Genomic DNA, 17523 nt, shown 5'->3' with positions numbered 1-17523 from the left:
GTATATAATGTGTCCTACACCTACGATACATCTACCAGGGTATCTACGGTATATAATGTGTCTTACAACTATGATACATTTACCAGGGTACCTACAGTATATAATGTGTCCTACACCTACGATACATCTACCAGGGTATCTACGGTATATAATGTGTCTTACAACTATGATACATTTACCAGGGTATCTACAGTATTTAATGTGTCCTACAACTATGATAAATCTACCAGGGCAACTTCGGTATATAATGTGTCCTGCACCTATGATACATCTACCAGGGTATCTACAGTATATTATAATGTGTTCTACAACTAAGATAAATCTACCAGGGTATATACGGTATATAATGTGTCCTACAACTATGATAAATCTACAAGGGCATCTACGGTATATAATATGTCTTACACCTATGATACATCTTCCAGGGTATCTACGGTATATTATGTGTCCTACAACTATTAGAACAGACTCTACAGGCAAAAGGACTCAGGCGAACATGTATCAGGGCGAACGAACCCGATACCAATTAATGTTAACGTCAAGTAGACACAGCCTGTCGAAAAGTTTTATTGTAATTTCTATGATAGAAAAAGAGGATAAAATTGCTGTTAGTTTAATGATAAAAATTAATCTATGTGTTTTGCCAACTGTTTAACAACAAAATTTAAAACTGGTTTCATAAAACCATGAGTAAGTCTGCTTCCCTCTTGTAGGTCTCCAATATTTTCTAATACGTCAACAGCTTTAAGTAAAATTCATTCCATTCAGTGGTTCTCTTAAAGAAGACATTTGTATGTATTTCCCGTGGGGTCCTATGTTAAACTAAGTCCCCCACTGGCGACCATCTTGGATGATGGATCGGCTACAAAGTAAGAACACTTGGTCAGTACTTCATAAGGAACATTCATGCTATGTTTGGTTTCATTCCATTCAGTGTTTTTTTTAAAAGAAGACATTTGAATGTATTTGCCATAGGGTCCTATGTTAATCTAAGTCCCCCGCTGGCGGCCATCTTGGATGATGGATCGGCTACAAAGTAACAACACTTAGTCAGCACTACATAAGGAACATTCATGCTATGTTTAGATTCATTTCATTCAGTGGTTCTCTAAAAGAAGACATTTGCATGTATTTGCCATAGGGTCCTATGTTAAAATAAGTGCCCCGCTGGCGGCCATCTTGGATGATGGATCGGCTACAAAGTAACAACACTTGATCAGCATCTCATAAGTAACATTCATGCTGTTTGGTTTCATTCCATTCAGTGGTTCTCTATAAGAAGACATTTGTATGTATTTCTCATAGGGTCCTATGTTAAAATAAGTCCCCCGCTGGCGGCCATCTTGGATGATGGATCAGCTCCAAAGTAACAACACTTGGTCAGCACCTCATATGGAACATTCATGCTATGTTTTGTTTCATTCCATTCAGTGGTTCTCTAAAAGAAGACATTTGTATGTATATCTCATAGGGTCCTATGTTAAACTAATTCCCCCGCTGGCGACCATCTGGGATGATGGATCGGCTACAAAGTAACAAAACTTGGTCAGCACCTCATATGGATCATTCATGCCATGTTTGGTTCCATTCCATTCAGTGGTTCTCTAGAAGAAGTTTAAAATGTAAAAAGTTAACGGCGACGACGACGGACGACAGACGCCAAGTGATGAGAATAGCTCACTTTGCCCTTTGTGCCAGGTGGGCTAAAAATACAACTTTTTTTTCAAGTAGTCACTGAACCACGAACATTAAGTCAAGGACAATGGGCATGTGACAGACGGAAACTTCGTAACATAAGGCTTCTGTATAGAAAGTATGAAGCATCCGGCTCTTCCACGTTCTAAAATATAAAGCTTTTAAGAAGTTAGCTAATGCCGCCTCCGTCGTAGCCGCCTCGACAAAAATGAGAAATTTAATTCTCAAAGTATGGTCTGATACCCCAAATCAACAACAAGATTAGATTCAGTATACAAACAAAATGCATAAACATTTGATCTTCGATGTAATCAAACAAAGTTTAATTTTAGACCCTTCAAACCTTAATATGTACTAATTTCAAAACAGGATCCAAAATCCAAAATCTAAATACACAATGAGATTCAGCATATCATATAGCCGAAATTATTCAGTTTTTGATAAAATCAAACAAAGTTTTTTTTTAGAAACTTATAGATTAATTTCTTTTCAGGAAAAAAGTACAATTTCAGAGAGTTTCATAAACTTTAACACAAATTATCGCCTGGAAACCAAAAACTCCTTTAGGACTGAACTCCTTGTTTCTGCAATGAGATTTATTTGTTTATCTTGTCTTATATTTTTTATCTGTTTTGGAAATAATCGTCCTTTAAAATAAATAACTGCTCTTAGAAGTTTTCTGACAGTTTTTTTGTGAATGGACAGTTGGTACATCTCAAGATTTTGAACTCATGTCTCATTTCAGATTGTGGTCACTTTATTTGTAAATTCATTTCTAATTCATTTAGTGTTGTAGCAAATACATATTGTACATAATTCAATAAAATAAATAAACAAAAGATTCCATGAACAATAATGCCTAACAGCAGACAAAATACCATGTTTTAAAAGTTATTTATGATGTAACAAAATAATAGATTAACACTGAATCAATCTACAAGCATCCAACCCTCGTGAATACTAAGGTGTGCAACCATAAAAACTTTCAAAATGCTATGTATACTCGATGTACACTGTAGTACACCACACTGTAAAAATATTATTGAGAAAGCGCAGGTGGGATTTTTTTAATTTCCATTTAATGTCTTAAAGAAATGAAATTCGAAATAACTGTGTTCTCCGGCCTATTAGTTGAAATGACCCGAGGTAACCAGCGTCAATATATGTGTTTGGTGACAAAAAGTAACCAAAGTGAATGTTTGTGTTATGTGAGCATTATTGTAAGGTGACCAGAGGTCAACATAGTGAATATATGTACAAGGTGATTAGAGGTAACCAAATTAAATGAGTGTGTAATGTGACCAGAGCATCATTGTAACTGGACCAGAGGTTAACATAGTCAATATGTGTCCAAGGTGACAAGAGGTTACCTAAGTCAATATATGAACAGCGGTTTAGGGTGACCAGAAGTAACCAACGTCAATATATGTGTTTGGTGACCAGAAGTAACCAAAGTGAATGATTGTGTTATGTAAATTTATTGTAAGGTGACCAGAGGTCAACATAATGACATTATGTACAAGGTGACCAGAGGTAACCTAAGTCAATATATGAACAGCGATGTAGGGTGACCAGAGGTAACCAACGTCAATATATGTGTTTGGTGACCAGAAGTAACCAAAGTGAATGATTGTGTAATGTGAGTATTATGTTAAGGTGACCAGTGGTCAACATAGTGAATATATGTACAAGGTGACCAGAGGTTACCAAATTAAATGAGTGTGTAATGTGACCAGAGCATCATTGTAACTAGACCAGAGGTAAACATGGTCAATATGTGTCCAAGGTGAGCAGAGGTAACCTAGGTCAACATATGAAGAGCGGTGTAAGGTGACCAGAGGTAACCATAGTCAATATTAGTCTGGGAACACAGTTATCGTCCCTTGATTTTCGTTGTCTACGAATATAGTCCCTAGTGTGAACAGTGTGCTACTTGCTATTTTTTTATACCCTTTCCAAATTCATTTCTTCATGTTTATGCCCCAAAAGGCAAGTAGGGGGGTGAAACTACACTGTAAAAAAATTTGGGTCATGGATTTTAAAGTAAAGATATCACTTCTTTCGTTATAGCAACGTTGACACTTTTGTGAATTTAGGACGAACAGACTCTACAGGCGAAAGGACTCAGGCGAACATGTATCAGGGCGAACGAACCTGATACCAATTAATGTTAACGTCAAGTAGACACAGCCTGTCGAAAAGTTTTATTGTAATTTTTATAAAATTGCTGTTTGTTTAATGGTAACCAGATGCAAGGCAAAGCTTTATACGACCGCAGAGGTCGAACCCCGAACAGTTTGGGCAAGTATGGACACAACATTCAAGCTTGATACAGTTCTGAATTTGGATTGTAATTAAATAGTTGACACAGCATAGGTTTCTGACACAGAATGAATGTGGTCTAATGAACTTAAACATTTGTTTTTGCGTTTGAGCAAATCACTATGCTGTTGAATATTGATCCCCTCAAAGAAAAAAATTGAAGAAATTTTCTTTTTAATTTCTGAAATCTGAAATGAGAAAAATTGTCCCCCCCCCCAATTCTTATTTACCCACCCCCACCCCCAATTTTTTCACCTCCCCCTTTCCCTTGTTCCAAAAATAATCTCCATTCAAATTTCTAATGGAGTTTGCAACAATAACTACTCATTTAAATATATCATAACATATTGAAATATGAAATGACATACAGTCATGGTTAAAATTAATATTAATTAATAGTAACTTCTAAAAAAAGATTACAGCTAATCATCTCAAGACAATATCATTCCTTAATACATAATTTGCAAGCAGTGTAATCAAACATATATATAACAGTATTCTTTAAATGGAATTGGATTACCTCCCTTACACTGCTTTTAAATTGTCTAAATTGTCCTTTAACCAGAAAAACCCTTGTTTTTCCTTCTTTTTGCTCCTAATTGCTAAATGATTTGAAGCATAACCCCCCATAACCATTCCTTGGTAGTATGGAAACTTGTCGTACAATTTCAGAGAGATTTATACACTTAAACACAAGTTATTGACTGGAAACTACAAAAATGCTTATTTGGGCCCCTTTTTGGCCCCAACTTTTTGAAACCCCCCTTGGAGCAAGAACCCCAAAATTCAATTCCAGCCTTTCCTTTGTAGAAAGAAACCTTGTAGTATAATTTTAGAGAGATCCATACACTTAAACACAAGTTATTGTCTGTAAACTAGAAAAATGCTTCTTTTTGGCCCTTTTTTGGCCCCTCATTCCTACATGTTCGGGGAAATTAACCCCAAACTCAATCCCAGGCTTTCCTTTGTTATATTGAACCTTGTAGTAAAATGTCAGAGAGGTCCATACAGTTACACACAAGTTATTGTGCGGAAACTAGAAAAATGCATGTTTTTGGGCCCTTTTTGGCCCTTAATTCCTAGACTATTTGCTCCATAACCCTTAAATTAAATCCCAACCTTCTACTTATGGTATTAAACATTGTGGTACAATTTCAGAGCAATTGAATTACTTATACACAAGTTATTGTCCTAAAATTAGATAAATGCTTGTTTTGGGCCCCTTTGGGCCCCTTATTCCTAAACCTTTGGGACCATAACCCCAAAATCAATCCCAACCTTCCTTTTGTGGTTATAAACATTGTGTTAAAATTATATTGATTTCTATTTACTTATATAAAAGTTATTATCCGGAAACCATCTGTCTTCGCACGGCGCTGACGACGACGACGACGACGTGATACCAATATACGACCCAAAAAAATTACTTTTGCGGTCGTATAAAAATTAATCTATGTGTTTTGCCAACTCTTTAACAACAAAAGTTAAAGCTGGTTTCATAAAACCATGAGTAAGTCTGCTTCCCTCTTCTAGGTCTCCAATATTTTCTAATACGTCAACAGCTTTAAGTAGAACATCTCTGAAAAAAAGAATAACTGATGTGTTAGTCTTTGTTAACAGAGATATAAAAAGACTTATGTCTAGGGGATGGTGACGTATTGATAAAATGAAACAATCTGTTCATTAAGAACAAGTTTTTGACTAAACTACCAATGTGCCACTCGACTTTAGAGCAAATTACTGTGTCTGAAGTCGATTGGCACACTAATAGTATACATGCATATTTGAGTACAATATTGCATATTGGAATGCAAATGCAACAAGTAATCAACAACAAATGGAAAACTAACGATTAAGTATGGAAGGGGAATTATATGTCAATCTTGAAGGATTTCTTGTTGCCTTAAATTTCTTTTTTCACATAATTATGTTGTTTTTATTTAATTTAAATTTCTGTTATCTAATAATCGTCGAGAATATATTTTGGTTGTGGTGAAGTTAAACATTATCATTTTGATGGCAAAAGTTTACCCTGGCCCATAGCCATCTGAGCTAAAGCCGGCTATTCTTAATATATTTTCACTTCATCATGTTTCTACACAACCATATCCTGAATTAATCTGAAATTTGTCGGATTAAATATGAATGTTCATCCTATCTTTTGCACAGTTATTTTATTCAAGTAATTGCCAAACAAGTATATCATAAAATATTCCAAAATAACCTTGGCCTCTGAAAAGCAAATGGCTATTCCTTCATCATACTCGAAAATACATAATCTTTATTTTCTTGGCAGCTTTTAACTGTTTTCATAGCATACTTTATGCAGCTTACATCTTTTTTATCTAGGATTATTACCAAAGAGGAGGGGCTTGTAAAATTTAATTGCTTACCGAACTTCATTAGCTTCTTTTCTTGATGAGCAAATTTTACTAAGCCTTGAAAAGATTTCGCTCTTTTCAACAATGTTGCTGAAATCATCAGCCAAGTCTTTTGCCTCTCCTTCTGTAAGGCCTGAAAATAAGCTTATAGAAGTCTTGATGTTCTTTCTTATAACAATTCCTGGTGGAATATTTGCCACTGATCTGCTCCTCTGGAAATAAAAAAATAGTACGTTTTCAAACACATTTTCATCCTTTTTAACATTTCTTACCAAAATAATTTCTTAGGGAAGATAATGAAATAAAGGATTGAACAATTGCTGATATACTCACAACAAAGCCAGGAATGACAAGTACCGTAGAGCTAATTGGGTAATAGTGAATTGATTAATAAATATAATCAATGAAGAAGAAAAAATATATCGAAACACTGTACATTTGGTGAAATTACAATATTTAGTTTCCACCTTTAAATTACCATTTGTTTTAACATGTTTCAATGATCCTATAAAGCAAAAAGAATTAATTTAAATGCTAGGCATTATCAAACTGGAAAGGAATTAATAATTTTATCAAATCTCATTATTCAAATATTGACTTTAAATGAGGAAATGCAACAACTTGAAGCGTCAAGGACGTTTTTCCTAGTAGGATTTAATCAAATGTCGTTACCTTTAACAACTGACAGACCATAGTCGATGAAAGGTTTTCAGGAGATCCAACTCGCCTTTTTACTTCCTCCCTACTAACGTCATAGAACTTCTTTTTTCCTGTTAGGCTTAGTCTACCAGGAACCATAACTGGCCAATCATTGCAGGAAGCTACAATTTGAAAACAATTGTTTACATTATATGCATTGCATCATTTTTATATCAAAATATATAATATACTTGGTTATATGAATTAAAATTTATACTTTAATGTATCTGTATACTTGACTGTGTAGCTCTACAATTCTTTCTGGTGAGCTAAGCTGACGACCATTTCAAACATTCAAATCAATCCAAAGCTTTATTTAAGGTTGGCATGTTACAAAACAATAACAAAATGTCTTTGAGCTTTCTTTAAGCCGACATTATTTTTTCAGAAGGTGGTGTCAGGAATTCATGTGGATAGACAATTCATCATTGCATCATTCTTTATCTGTTCCGAGTACGGTTTATTCATTTTCAATTGTTAAAAACTAATTCTAACATTTTGTTGGTCAGAATATTTATTTCCATCTTGTCTTGGCAAGTAATTTAGAGTTGTAACCGTCCCAAACTATTCATTTCAAAATTCATCCTGCCCACTCCTATTATCAAATGGTTATGCTCTTATCACTGTCCTAGATATTGAAAACTAGCACTGCTTGGAGTGAAACATCAACACGAAAGGATTAGCGTGTATTTTCACGGTAGAGTTTTCCAAAGGAGGCATTTCAGTTGCAACCCATAGTTAAATTATTCTATTTAAAATAGGGATGTATAACAAAATGTTAATTGTATATTTGGAAATACCACAGCTTGAATGAGAAAATTCGGGGTTTTACCATCTCTTTCTGCTGGCGAAAGCTTTTGCTGGGCTTCTTTTGCAAGCTGCAACATTTCTTCCTCCCAGGAATCATAACATAACTTCGAATCTGCAATTATAAAAGAAAGTGTTTGCTTCATTCAGCTTGTCAATTTCTTTATTTATAATTCTCAATCCTACACACATTACATGCACAAGGTCTGTGCATTAGAAAAGGCTAAAGTGACGAATGAAAATAGCTTAAACTTACAAACGTTGATTTAGAAATAGAACGTACATCGTTATCAAATCAACAATTATCTCTGGTGCTCCTGAAATGTTATGATGTGTCACCAAGATGACTAGTGCAAAAAGAATAACAATGAATGCAATGACTATAACAAACTTTGGCACAGAAAAATACAGTTATATTTTTCCTGAAAGCACATGACGTAATGCAAAAACAATTATAGGCTTTGTCCTGCCTCCCAAATTAATATATAAATATAAAATTCAATATCTGTGTTAGGTTTCCAGTGATTACAAAAGTAAATATTTGTCTTAGGTCAAGAGCAATTACAAAGTTCAACATCTATTTATGATGATAATTGGTAATGGAAAAGAAGAACCAGAGTTTACAGAAGTCAATATTTGAATATTACAATTTGCTTGACTTGACACAATTTCTGTGTATGATGACAGAGTACACTAGTGGAATTGAATATCTATATGAGATAACCACACAAAACCAAATGCAATGTCATTGTAAGGTGACCAGATGTAAACAAGAGTCAACAATTGCATGGCGTAGGTATTTGACCACAGAAAACCACAATAAACCACAATAATATCTGATGAAATAGAACAGAGGTTACAAATTGCAATGCCAGTGTAAGGTGACCTGAAGACACCAAAGTAAATATTTGTTTTAGGTCAAAAACAAAATTCAATATCTGTGTATGATTACAAATGGTAACGGAGAAGAGTGACCAAAGTTAACAGAAGTCATTATTTAATGGTGTATTTGTCCAGAATTCACTGAGGTTAATAAGGTGACCAGAGGTAGCAGAATTTAATATCTTTGTAAGGTGACCAAAGGTTACTACTTTAAATATCTGTGAAAGGTGACAAGGATATAACCTAATTAGATTTATGCTTTGGATGTAAGGTCACCATAGGTAACCATGATCAATACATTTTTAAAGTGACAAGAGTTAACAAATGTCTAGATTTGTGCAAAATGGCCAGGTGTAACCAAAGTCAATAAGGTGGTCAGAGGTAACCAAACTCAATATATGTGTAAGGTGACCATATGTAACCAAAGTAATTATTAGGTCAAGAGCAATTACCAAATTTAATGTCTATGTATGATGTCTAAAGGCTACATTTGCAATATCTGTGAAAGATGACCAAGGGAACCAACACTTATATATGCATAGCACGAGTATGTGACCATAAATAACCAAAGTAACTATCTGCTGAATGTGACCAAAGTGTAAATATTTCAATACCTGTGAAAGGTAAATATTTGTCTAAGGACACATATATATGCATGTGTAAGTAGACCAGAGGTTTCCAAACTTAATGTCTTGGTAATGTGACCAGAGGTAACCCAAGACTATTTCTGCAGGTGTTTTGCGACCAGATTCAACGAAAGTTAAATTTGTGTTAGCCAAAGGGTTCCACAGTGTATCACATACATGTAGTTAACAATCTTATCATCACCACCAGTCATTTTAAGGCCTATTTGAATTTAAAGGTAACTATTTTGTATTGGTTACCTAAGCTACACACAAGACCCATAACATATCCGTTTCATCTTGACCTCTTCTAGAAGTTCTACAACTAATCTCATTTAATGTTATCTTCATATCAACTGCAGCTGCACAAACAATATTTTAACTATCAACTATATTTACAAAAAACATATCAAGTAAATACTTACCACCTTCATCTTCATTTTCTGTAGTCTTCTGCAAAAGAAGAGAAAAAAATATTATGACCTAATTATGAAATCAATTTACTTATCAGAAAAAATCTTACGACCATAAATTTGAAGTGATTAAAAATATTTCGATAAACTAGTAACACATTTTTTATTGTAACATGCTCTTGGTGCAAGTACACAATGGTACCATTTCAAATTCTTTTTTCAGATTTGGTTTTGGCTATGATGATCATGGAAAACAATGTTTATTCTGTTAATTGTTATAAGTGTATTGAATACAATATTATAGTAATCTATATCCATTTTCAAGTCATGATGCATATCAAACCTGTTCTCTCTTTTGACTCTCTGATTGACTTTGACTTTCTACAATGGAATAAAAAAAACGTGAAACAGTTGCTTGTAAAAGCTGATATTTGGTTCAAGAGTTATAAATTCAAATCAATCAGAAAATTGAATGGTTTCAATTAAGTCATAACTGCCATTATATAAAAATCTTTCACAAAAACATCAGTTCAAATTAAATACAAATCGATCACCAAATATTGGTACTACATAAAAAAAATACCAGGAGCAGAGGCATACACATTCTGTCGCCATCATTACATATTTCAACAACAAATCAAATGAATACATACCAACTTCAACACACTTATCTTCAGCTCTCTGCAAAATAAAAGATAAAGCATTATAACCTAATTATGAAATCAAATCATCTATCAGAAACAATCGTCTAAGGATATATATGAACAGATCAAAAGATTTTGGTAAATAATCAGACATTACTCATTATAAAAAAAAATTTGACACTGGTTGCCATATGCATTCCAATTTGTTTTATTGTCATATGGTGATTACAATGATTTCTATTCTTGCTGAACCGCTGATGTATATCAAACCTGCTCTCCTATATTTTCTGTCTGTGGCTTTCTATGATTATCTGAAAATGAATAGTAATAAACGCATTAAACAGTTTCGTGTTACTTTTGGAAGAATAATCAAGTCCTAGCAATTCAATACAACCATAACGAAAAATAAAAGTAGTTATTAATCAAGCTAAAGTAGCCATTTAATAAAAATCGGTTACTAAATATTGATATTACAAACAGAAATACTGCAGGCATAAGCATAACAATATTGTCGTCATTTATATATATCTAAAACATATGAAATGAATACATACCAGCTGCATTTTCTTTTTCGTCAGCTTTCTTCAATAAAAAAGATAAAATAATTATGAACTCATGATGTAATCAAATCATCTAGTATAAACTATTTTATAAGGATAATTCTGTTATAAAATTCTGACATTATTCATTGTAACATGTTTTGACACTTAATTCCACTTCAAATAATGTGTATGCTCAGACCTGCTTTGATTGCGATGATCATGGAAAATATAATTCATCGTAATGATTGTAATAGATATAATGAATTCTATATAACAATATTCTCTATTTTTGATGAACCAATGGAGTATATCATACCTGTGCTCCTCTCTTTTGTCTCTTTGAAGGTATTTCCTTTCCTACAAAAGAATTAGAAAAAAGATCATATAACAGTGTCTTGTTAATTCTGATATTTGTTACAAGTAATTTTAATTCAATGCAACCAGAAGAAATGTAACTGCATGTTTGTTTTATCATGACAAAGTAACAAGTTTCTAAACATATGTCACCAAATATCAAAAACGCAAATAGATATAAGCTATGGTATCATATCATTATTCTGTTATAATCCTTTATAGTATATATTGAACAACAAAACAAATGGATACATACCACCTTTTTCATTCTTTTTTTCAGCTTTCTGTAAAATAAAAGATAAACAATAATATGGAATTTTATGAAATTAGTTCGTTTTTCGTAAAATATCTGATGAGTATGAATATAACGTTACTAAGTACATTTGATATACCAGAAAAACATTGTTTTGTTGAATGTAAAATGCTCTGTTTGCCAGCTCAATTTCAATTTTGCTGTCAGTTTTATTTTTTTTACTATGACGAACCTTGATTATACTAATCTTTCAGTTAAGTGGTGAATGTAATGTTCTAATAATATATATTTGTATTCTTGCTGAATCTATGATTTATGTCAAACCTGTTCTCCTGTATTTCCCTTCTGGGACTGTCCTTGATTACCTTAAAATATAAAAATAGAAGCATTAAACAGTTTCGTGTTACTATTGGAAGAGTAAACATGTCATTGCATTTCAATACAACCATAAAGAAAAATAATAGTAGTTATTAATCAAGCAAAAGTAGCCATTTAATGAAAATCGGTCACTAAATGTTGATATTATAAAAAGAAATACTGCAGGAATAAGCATATATTTAACTATATTGTCGTCATTATTATATATCTCAAAACAAATCAAATGAATACATACCAGCTTCATTTTGTTCAGCCTTCTGCAATATAAAAGATATGATACAAAACTTTTAGGAATTTTTTGTCCTCAATGGTCTTCAACTTAGTACTTTATTTGTTCTTGAACATTGTTTTATTTGAGCGTCACTGATGAGTCTTTTGTAGACGAAACGCGCGTCTAGATAAATATAGAATTGCAGTCTTGGTATCTATGATGAGTTCATTTATGATTATAACCTAATCATAAAATAAAATTACCTAGCAGAAACTATCTTATAATGAAAATTCTGGAATAATATTGTAGCATGTTTTGACACTGAATGCCACATTAAATTATGTGTATGCTCAACTCTGCTTTTGTTTACGATAATCATTGAAAATATCGTTCATCGTGTTAATTGTAATAAAAGTATGGAATTCTATATACATGTAACAATAGTATCTGTTCGTGCTGAACCAATAATGTATACCAAACCTTTACTCCTCTCTTTTGCCTCTTTGATGGTCTTTCCAATTCTACAAAAGAATAAAGAAAAAACATTAACAGTTGCTCATGAATGCAGATATTTGGGAAATGTCCTTTTAATTCAATACAACCAGAAAATATTAAACTATATATACATGTTAATATACAATTAGGAAATGTGGTATGGTTCACAATGAGACAACTATCCACCAAAGTTAAAATTATAGGCATTCATAAGGCCTTCAACAAAGAGAAAAACTGATACCGGATTGTCGACTTTAAAAGGCCCGATATAAAAATATGAAACAATTCAATTTAGAGGATTAGCGGCCTTATATAGAACAAAACATTTCACGAAAAACAAGCATGACAAACATAAAACAACGAGAACCAGTTGAAATTAACTGCATGCTTCTGACTGGAGACAGGCTAAAAAGAATGTACAAGGTGACCAGCAGTTACAAAATGCAATGTCGTTGTTTAGTAAGCAGAGGTTATCGAGTACAATCGTTGTGTATGGTGACTAGAGGTACACGTGTAACCAAATTCAATATATGCGTACTAACTTATAATCCTGGTACCTTTGATAACTATTTACACCACTGGATCAATGCCACTTCTGGTGGACGTTTCGTCCCCGAGGGTATCACCAGCCCAGTAGTCGGCACTTCAGTATTGACATGAATATCAATTATATGGTCATTTTTATAAATGTCCTGTTACAAAACTTTGAATTTTTCGATAACTAAGGATTTTCTTATCCCAGGAATAGATTACCTTAGCCGTATTTGGCACAACTTTTTTGGAATTTTGGGTCTTCAATGCTCTTTAACTTTGTACTTGTTTGGCTTTATAACTATTTTGATCTGAGCGTCACTGATGAGTCTTATGAAGACGAAACGCGCGTCTAGTGTACTAAATTATAATCCTGGTACCTTTGATAACTAATTACGATATGAAAAGATACCAATTTCAATATCAGTATATGTTGACCACAGATAACCAAATTCAAAATCAGTACTGTAACAATTTTATCACATGTGAAAGGTTGTCAGGGATATCCAAAAGAGGTATCCTGAAAGATGACATGTGTACACTTATATTAACTGATCCAAGTAAAAACAAGAGTGAATATATGACCAAACCAGACATAATGAAAAAAAATATTTGTAGGTTAATGGTCAGGAGTAACAAATAGAAGTCAATACCTACTGTTACTATGGGTATTCGAAGTTCATTATATTGAAAGGTGACCACAGGAAGCCATGGTCTTCACAGTTCAGTGCCCTTGTGACGAGTGAAAAGAAAATATTCTATCTGATATAAGAAACATACAAATGTTTAACCTTAATTTGACCATGATCTGAAACATATATTCATTAATCTGTTTAAAGGTAATTACCTGTACTCCTTTGTTTGATATCAGTCAACATAATCCTACAAAAATTAATAAAACAAAAATCAATCTTAACTCGAGGTAAGGAGCTAGTCTATGATTTTCACATATGGGGGCATCTGGTTGGTATGCAAACGTTTGGGTATACTTTTTTTTATTCAAATGAACTCCATCCTACATCTGCCTCTGAGCTATCTTAAGATTATCAATTACATGCACATGTAAGAAAATATAGAAAGTATTGGTAAAATATTCATTTCTTAAACCTGTTTTTGTATCTGGTTTTTTCTTTTGATTCTGTCATACAACAATAAATGAAAATTAGCCAGGTTCATGCATTTAAGAGTAAATGGTTTATTGAACAAGAGGCTCTCAAGAACCTGAATCGCTCACCTGTAATCGTTTTGCTTAAATCTTTCATCATTGATTATTTTTGCTTTTTTGCTTATATATCAATGAGTGGCTTAAAATGCAATTTAAATGTTCATTGGATCGGTTATATTTTCTTCAAAAGCAAATAAATGCATTTTACCCATACGTTCCATTTTAGCCATAGTGTCTAATGTTTCCTGACGTGCAAGGAAATAAAATACAAATGTTATACCCGATTCATTTGAGAAGATTTTTACCGTTAAAAACACATGTGTAAAATTGTCCTTAAATGGGCAATAACTCTCTAAGGGGTCATTTGACAATTTTAGTCATATTAAACTTGTTTGTAGGTCTTACTTTGCTGAATATTTTTTGCAATTTACAGTTTATCTTTATCTTCAATAATATTTAAGATAATAACCAAAATCTGCAAAATTTCCATTAAACAACCAATTAGTTCTTGACCTTTTCAACATTTTTTATCCGATATCAGATTTGCTCTAAATGCTTTAGTTTCTGATATATAATCCAAACACTGCATTTGACCCCTATGTTCTATTTTTAGCCATGGTGGCCATGTTTGTCGATGGATCAAAACTTCGGATACAATTCATTAACTAGATACCCAAAGAAACATTTAGTTAAGGTTTGAAGGTATTTGGCCCAGTAGTTTCAGATGAGAAGATTTTTGAAATAGTTTACGACGACAGACGACGACAGACGAACCCAAATACGACAGACGACGCCGACGACGACGATGACGACAGACGACGACCACGGACGACAAGTGATGGCATAAGCTCACATGGGGCCCAATCGGACCCCGGTGAGCTAAAAATGAAGCATTTCAAGTTAGATTCACTTGCATAAATATGGGTTACCAGCACAAACCTAATATGTGAAGCAACTATATAATAGATATCTATGAAGAGCGTTTAACTATCTGACTAAAGTTAATGTAAATCACGTAAATAATCTGTTGTTTGTGTAGTAGTTGAACTTACAAATCATTCAAATCTTTCATTTACACGTGTTATAAGAAGCTAAATAGAGAGTACAATCATGTACTGTGTATTCGGAAATAACTGCGATGTTTTATCATTGCGAAAATGCGAAAAGGTTAAATTGTAATCGCAATAATTCAAAATCCAATTTTAGATTTATTATTATGAATGAAGCGAGTTTTTCTCAGTATCATAAAAAATAATCGCATTTCGGTCTAAAAATGACAAAATTGCAATAATAAATGCAGCAGCACACAATAATTTCTGAATTTATTACAATACTTTTGATTTATTCTATTTTTAGAACCACAATATTAACATGATTAATGAACAGAATAGCACTATTTTTAGAGGTTACCTGTACCAGGCTCCTTTCAGCGTAACAATTAACATTGTGAACAGTGGCGGATCCAGATGGGAGGGTCAGGGGTTTGAACCCCCCTTATTACGATCAATGCTTTTGAATGGGGACATATTGTTGGAATCCCCTTTATTCTGGGTTCGCCCCTAGTGCACATATGTCATATTATAACCTGATATATAACGACTAAAACCCGAATATCACGTTTCATAAAATTAAACTTGTGTATTACAATGCAGCATACAAAAAGTATGATTTAGCCATACAAGTTTACCTGACTTCGCTGTCTTCTCGTTTCGATCCCTCATTTTTTCTCTTTTTGTATGGCATGCTGAAGTTCAATAACTCATGAATGTTGGAATAACCCGTATGCTATTTATAGATCTCTAGTATGTATTCTCAAAGTCACCATCCGATGCAGATGCAGGATTTTTTAAAAGTTGGGAGCCGGATCCCACATACTTAATACAATAACTAAAGAATAGAATAGAATATTTTTTTATTTCCCAAATTACAGGGCCCATAAAGGGCATAAAATCAGATACAATTGATTTACATAATTGGTAACAACAACAATAATAGTCACTTGAAAATATATATTTAGTATATTAGCATTGGTCAGAATCAGAGCCAAAAAACACATATATATTGTGAATAAAAGAATAAAATTACATTATATGCATTCATTCTCAAATCATTTACTTGACTTAGTGTCAATATGCATACCTGATCTCTTTAATTCAAAACAGTCACAAATATAACAGACCAGTTTTTCCATAAGAGTTACATTTTCTTGAGTCAAGAGCCATAAAAATTTAGAAGATTTATTTAAATTTTTAAAATTATAACAATTGTCAGATATGTATTGAAAAAAGTCTCCCCTTTGAGTATCATAAAGAGGACATTCTAACAAAAAATGAAGCTCATCTTCAACTATACCAAGTGAGCAATTTGAACAAAGACGCTCAGATCTTTCTATATATTTTTACTAAATATGCAGCAATGGAGACAGGGCCCCTGACCACCTCCCCATCTCCTAAAACCTCTCCAGAACATCAATTGCAATATACATAATTTTTAAAGAAGATCTTCTGTTAAAAACTAGTGTTTCGGACCTATATATGTAATTAAAAGTACATTTTTGTTTGTTTTAAACAATTTTACAAATTCTAAAAAAAAATCATCGAAACCAGTGTTATACGTTGACCAAACATAAGGTACAAAAAAATAAAGGTAATACATCTGTTAGTTTTGCAGTAATTGATTATTTTTGAAGTCTCATTTATATATAAATAAGAAATAGCCATAAGTATTTTGGGTTATATATGAAATAATTCATAAATGAAATCGAATGCACAAACACATTTCAGTAAATTATTGCGAGTTCCTGTGATGTGCCCAACATATCCTATCATTTTTTTCCCTATGTCTGACTGTATTTTGTACAGACGATTCTCCAATTAGACAATGCTATATAAAACATAATTAAGAATTTTAAGATGTGCAAGGTATGAGTCATCATGCACATCACAATGACGTTGGTGTCCTGTATACCAGTATAGTATATTATATTGTTTGTATCTTTTTGTTGACGGTTTTCCATACGTTTCCGTTGTTCAGGTGCAAGAATGGTCGATCATCTAGATTAGGTTGCCCTTGGAAAAACGCGTACACAATATTTTCCCAAAAGGAGTAAAGCAATTTTTAAAAACATT

The 17523-nt window shown here is 32.9% G+C and overlaps 1 protein-coding gene across 1 annotated transcript; it reads right to left on the bottom strand.

Annotated features, from left to right (window-relative positions):
- Nucleotides 1-4280: 4280 nt before the first annotated feature.
- LOC127701685 (transcriptional regulator ATRX homolog) lies at nt 4281-16168 on the bottom strand. Its single transcript, XM_052205683.1, has 16 exons — nt 16083-16168; nt 14078-14112; nt 12685-12725; nt 12229-12250; nt 11940-11980; nt 11619-11646; nt 11325-11365; nt 11021-11048; nt 10737-10777; nt 10476-10503; nt 10166-10203; nt 9835-9862; nt 7930-8019; nt 7071-7219; nt 6411-6610; nt 4281-5596 (listed from the first exon to the last, which is right to left on the bottom strand). Exons 1-16 carry the CDS (start codon nt 16136-16138, stop codon nt 5464-5466), a joined length of 999 nt encoding a protein of 332 aa, XP_052061643.1. The 5' UTR covers nt 16139-16168; the 3' UTR covers nt 4281-5463.
- Between the last annotated feature and the right edge of the window lie 1355 nt (nt 16169-17523).

This window comes from Mytilus californianus, unplaced genomic scaffold, assembly GCF_021869535.1.
Source record: "Mytilus californianus isolate M0D057914Y unplaced genomic scaffold, xbMytCali1.0.p SCAF_5, whole genome shotgun sequence".
Taxonomy (NCBI): domain Eukaryota; kingdom Metazoa; phylum Mollusca; class Bivalvia; order Mytilida; family Mytilidae; genus Mytilus; species Mytilus californianus.
Note: the sequence above shows the minus strand (reverse complement) of the source record. Positions and strands in the feature narration are given on the sequence as shown.

Bases quoted from the DNA above. Each gene is read 5' to 3' on its own strand.
- LOC127701685 (XM_052205683.1), bottom strand. From the start codon at position 16,138: ATGCCATACAAAAAGAGAAAAAATGAGGGATCGAAACGAGAAGACAGC. The intron at 10,204-10,475 runs GTATGTATTCAT...ATTCCATTGTAG, and splicing joins AGATAAGTGTGTTGAAGTTG to AAAGTCAAAGTCAATCAGAG. The intron at 7,220-7,929 runs GTAAAACCCCGA...TTCAAATTGTAG, and splicing joins TTCGCCAGCAGAAAGAGATG to CTTCCTGCAATGATTGGCCA.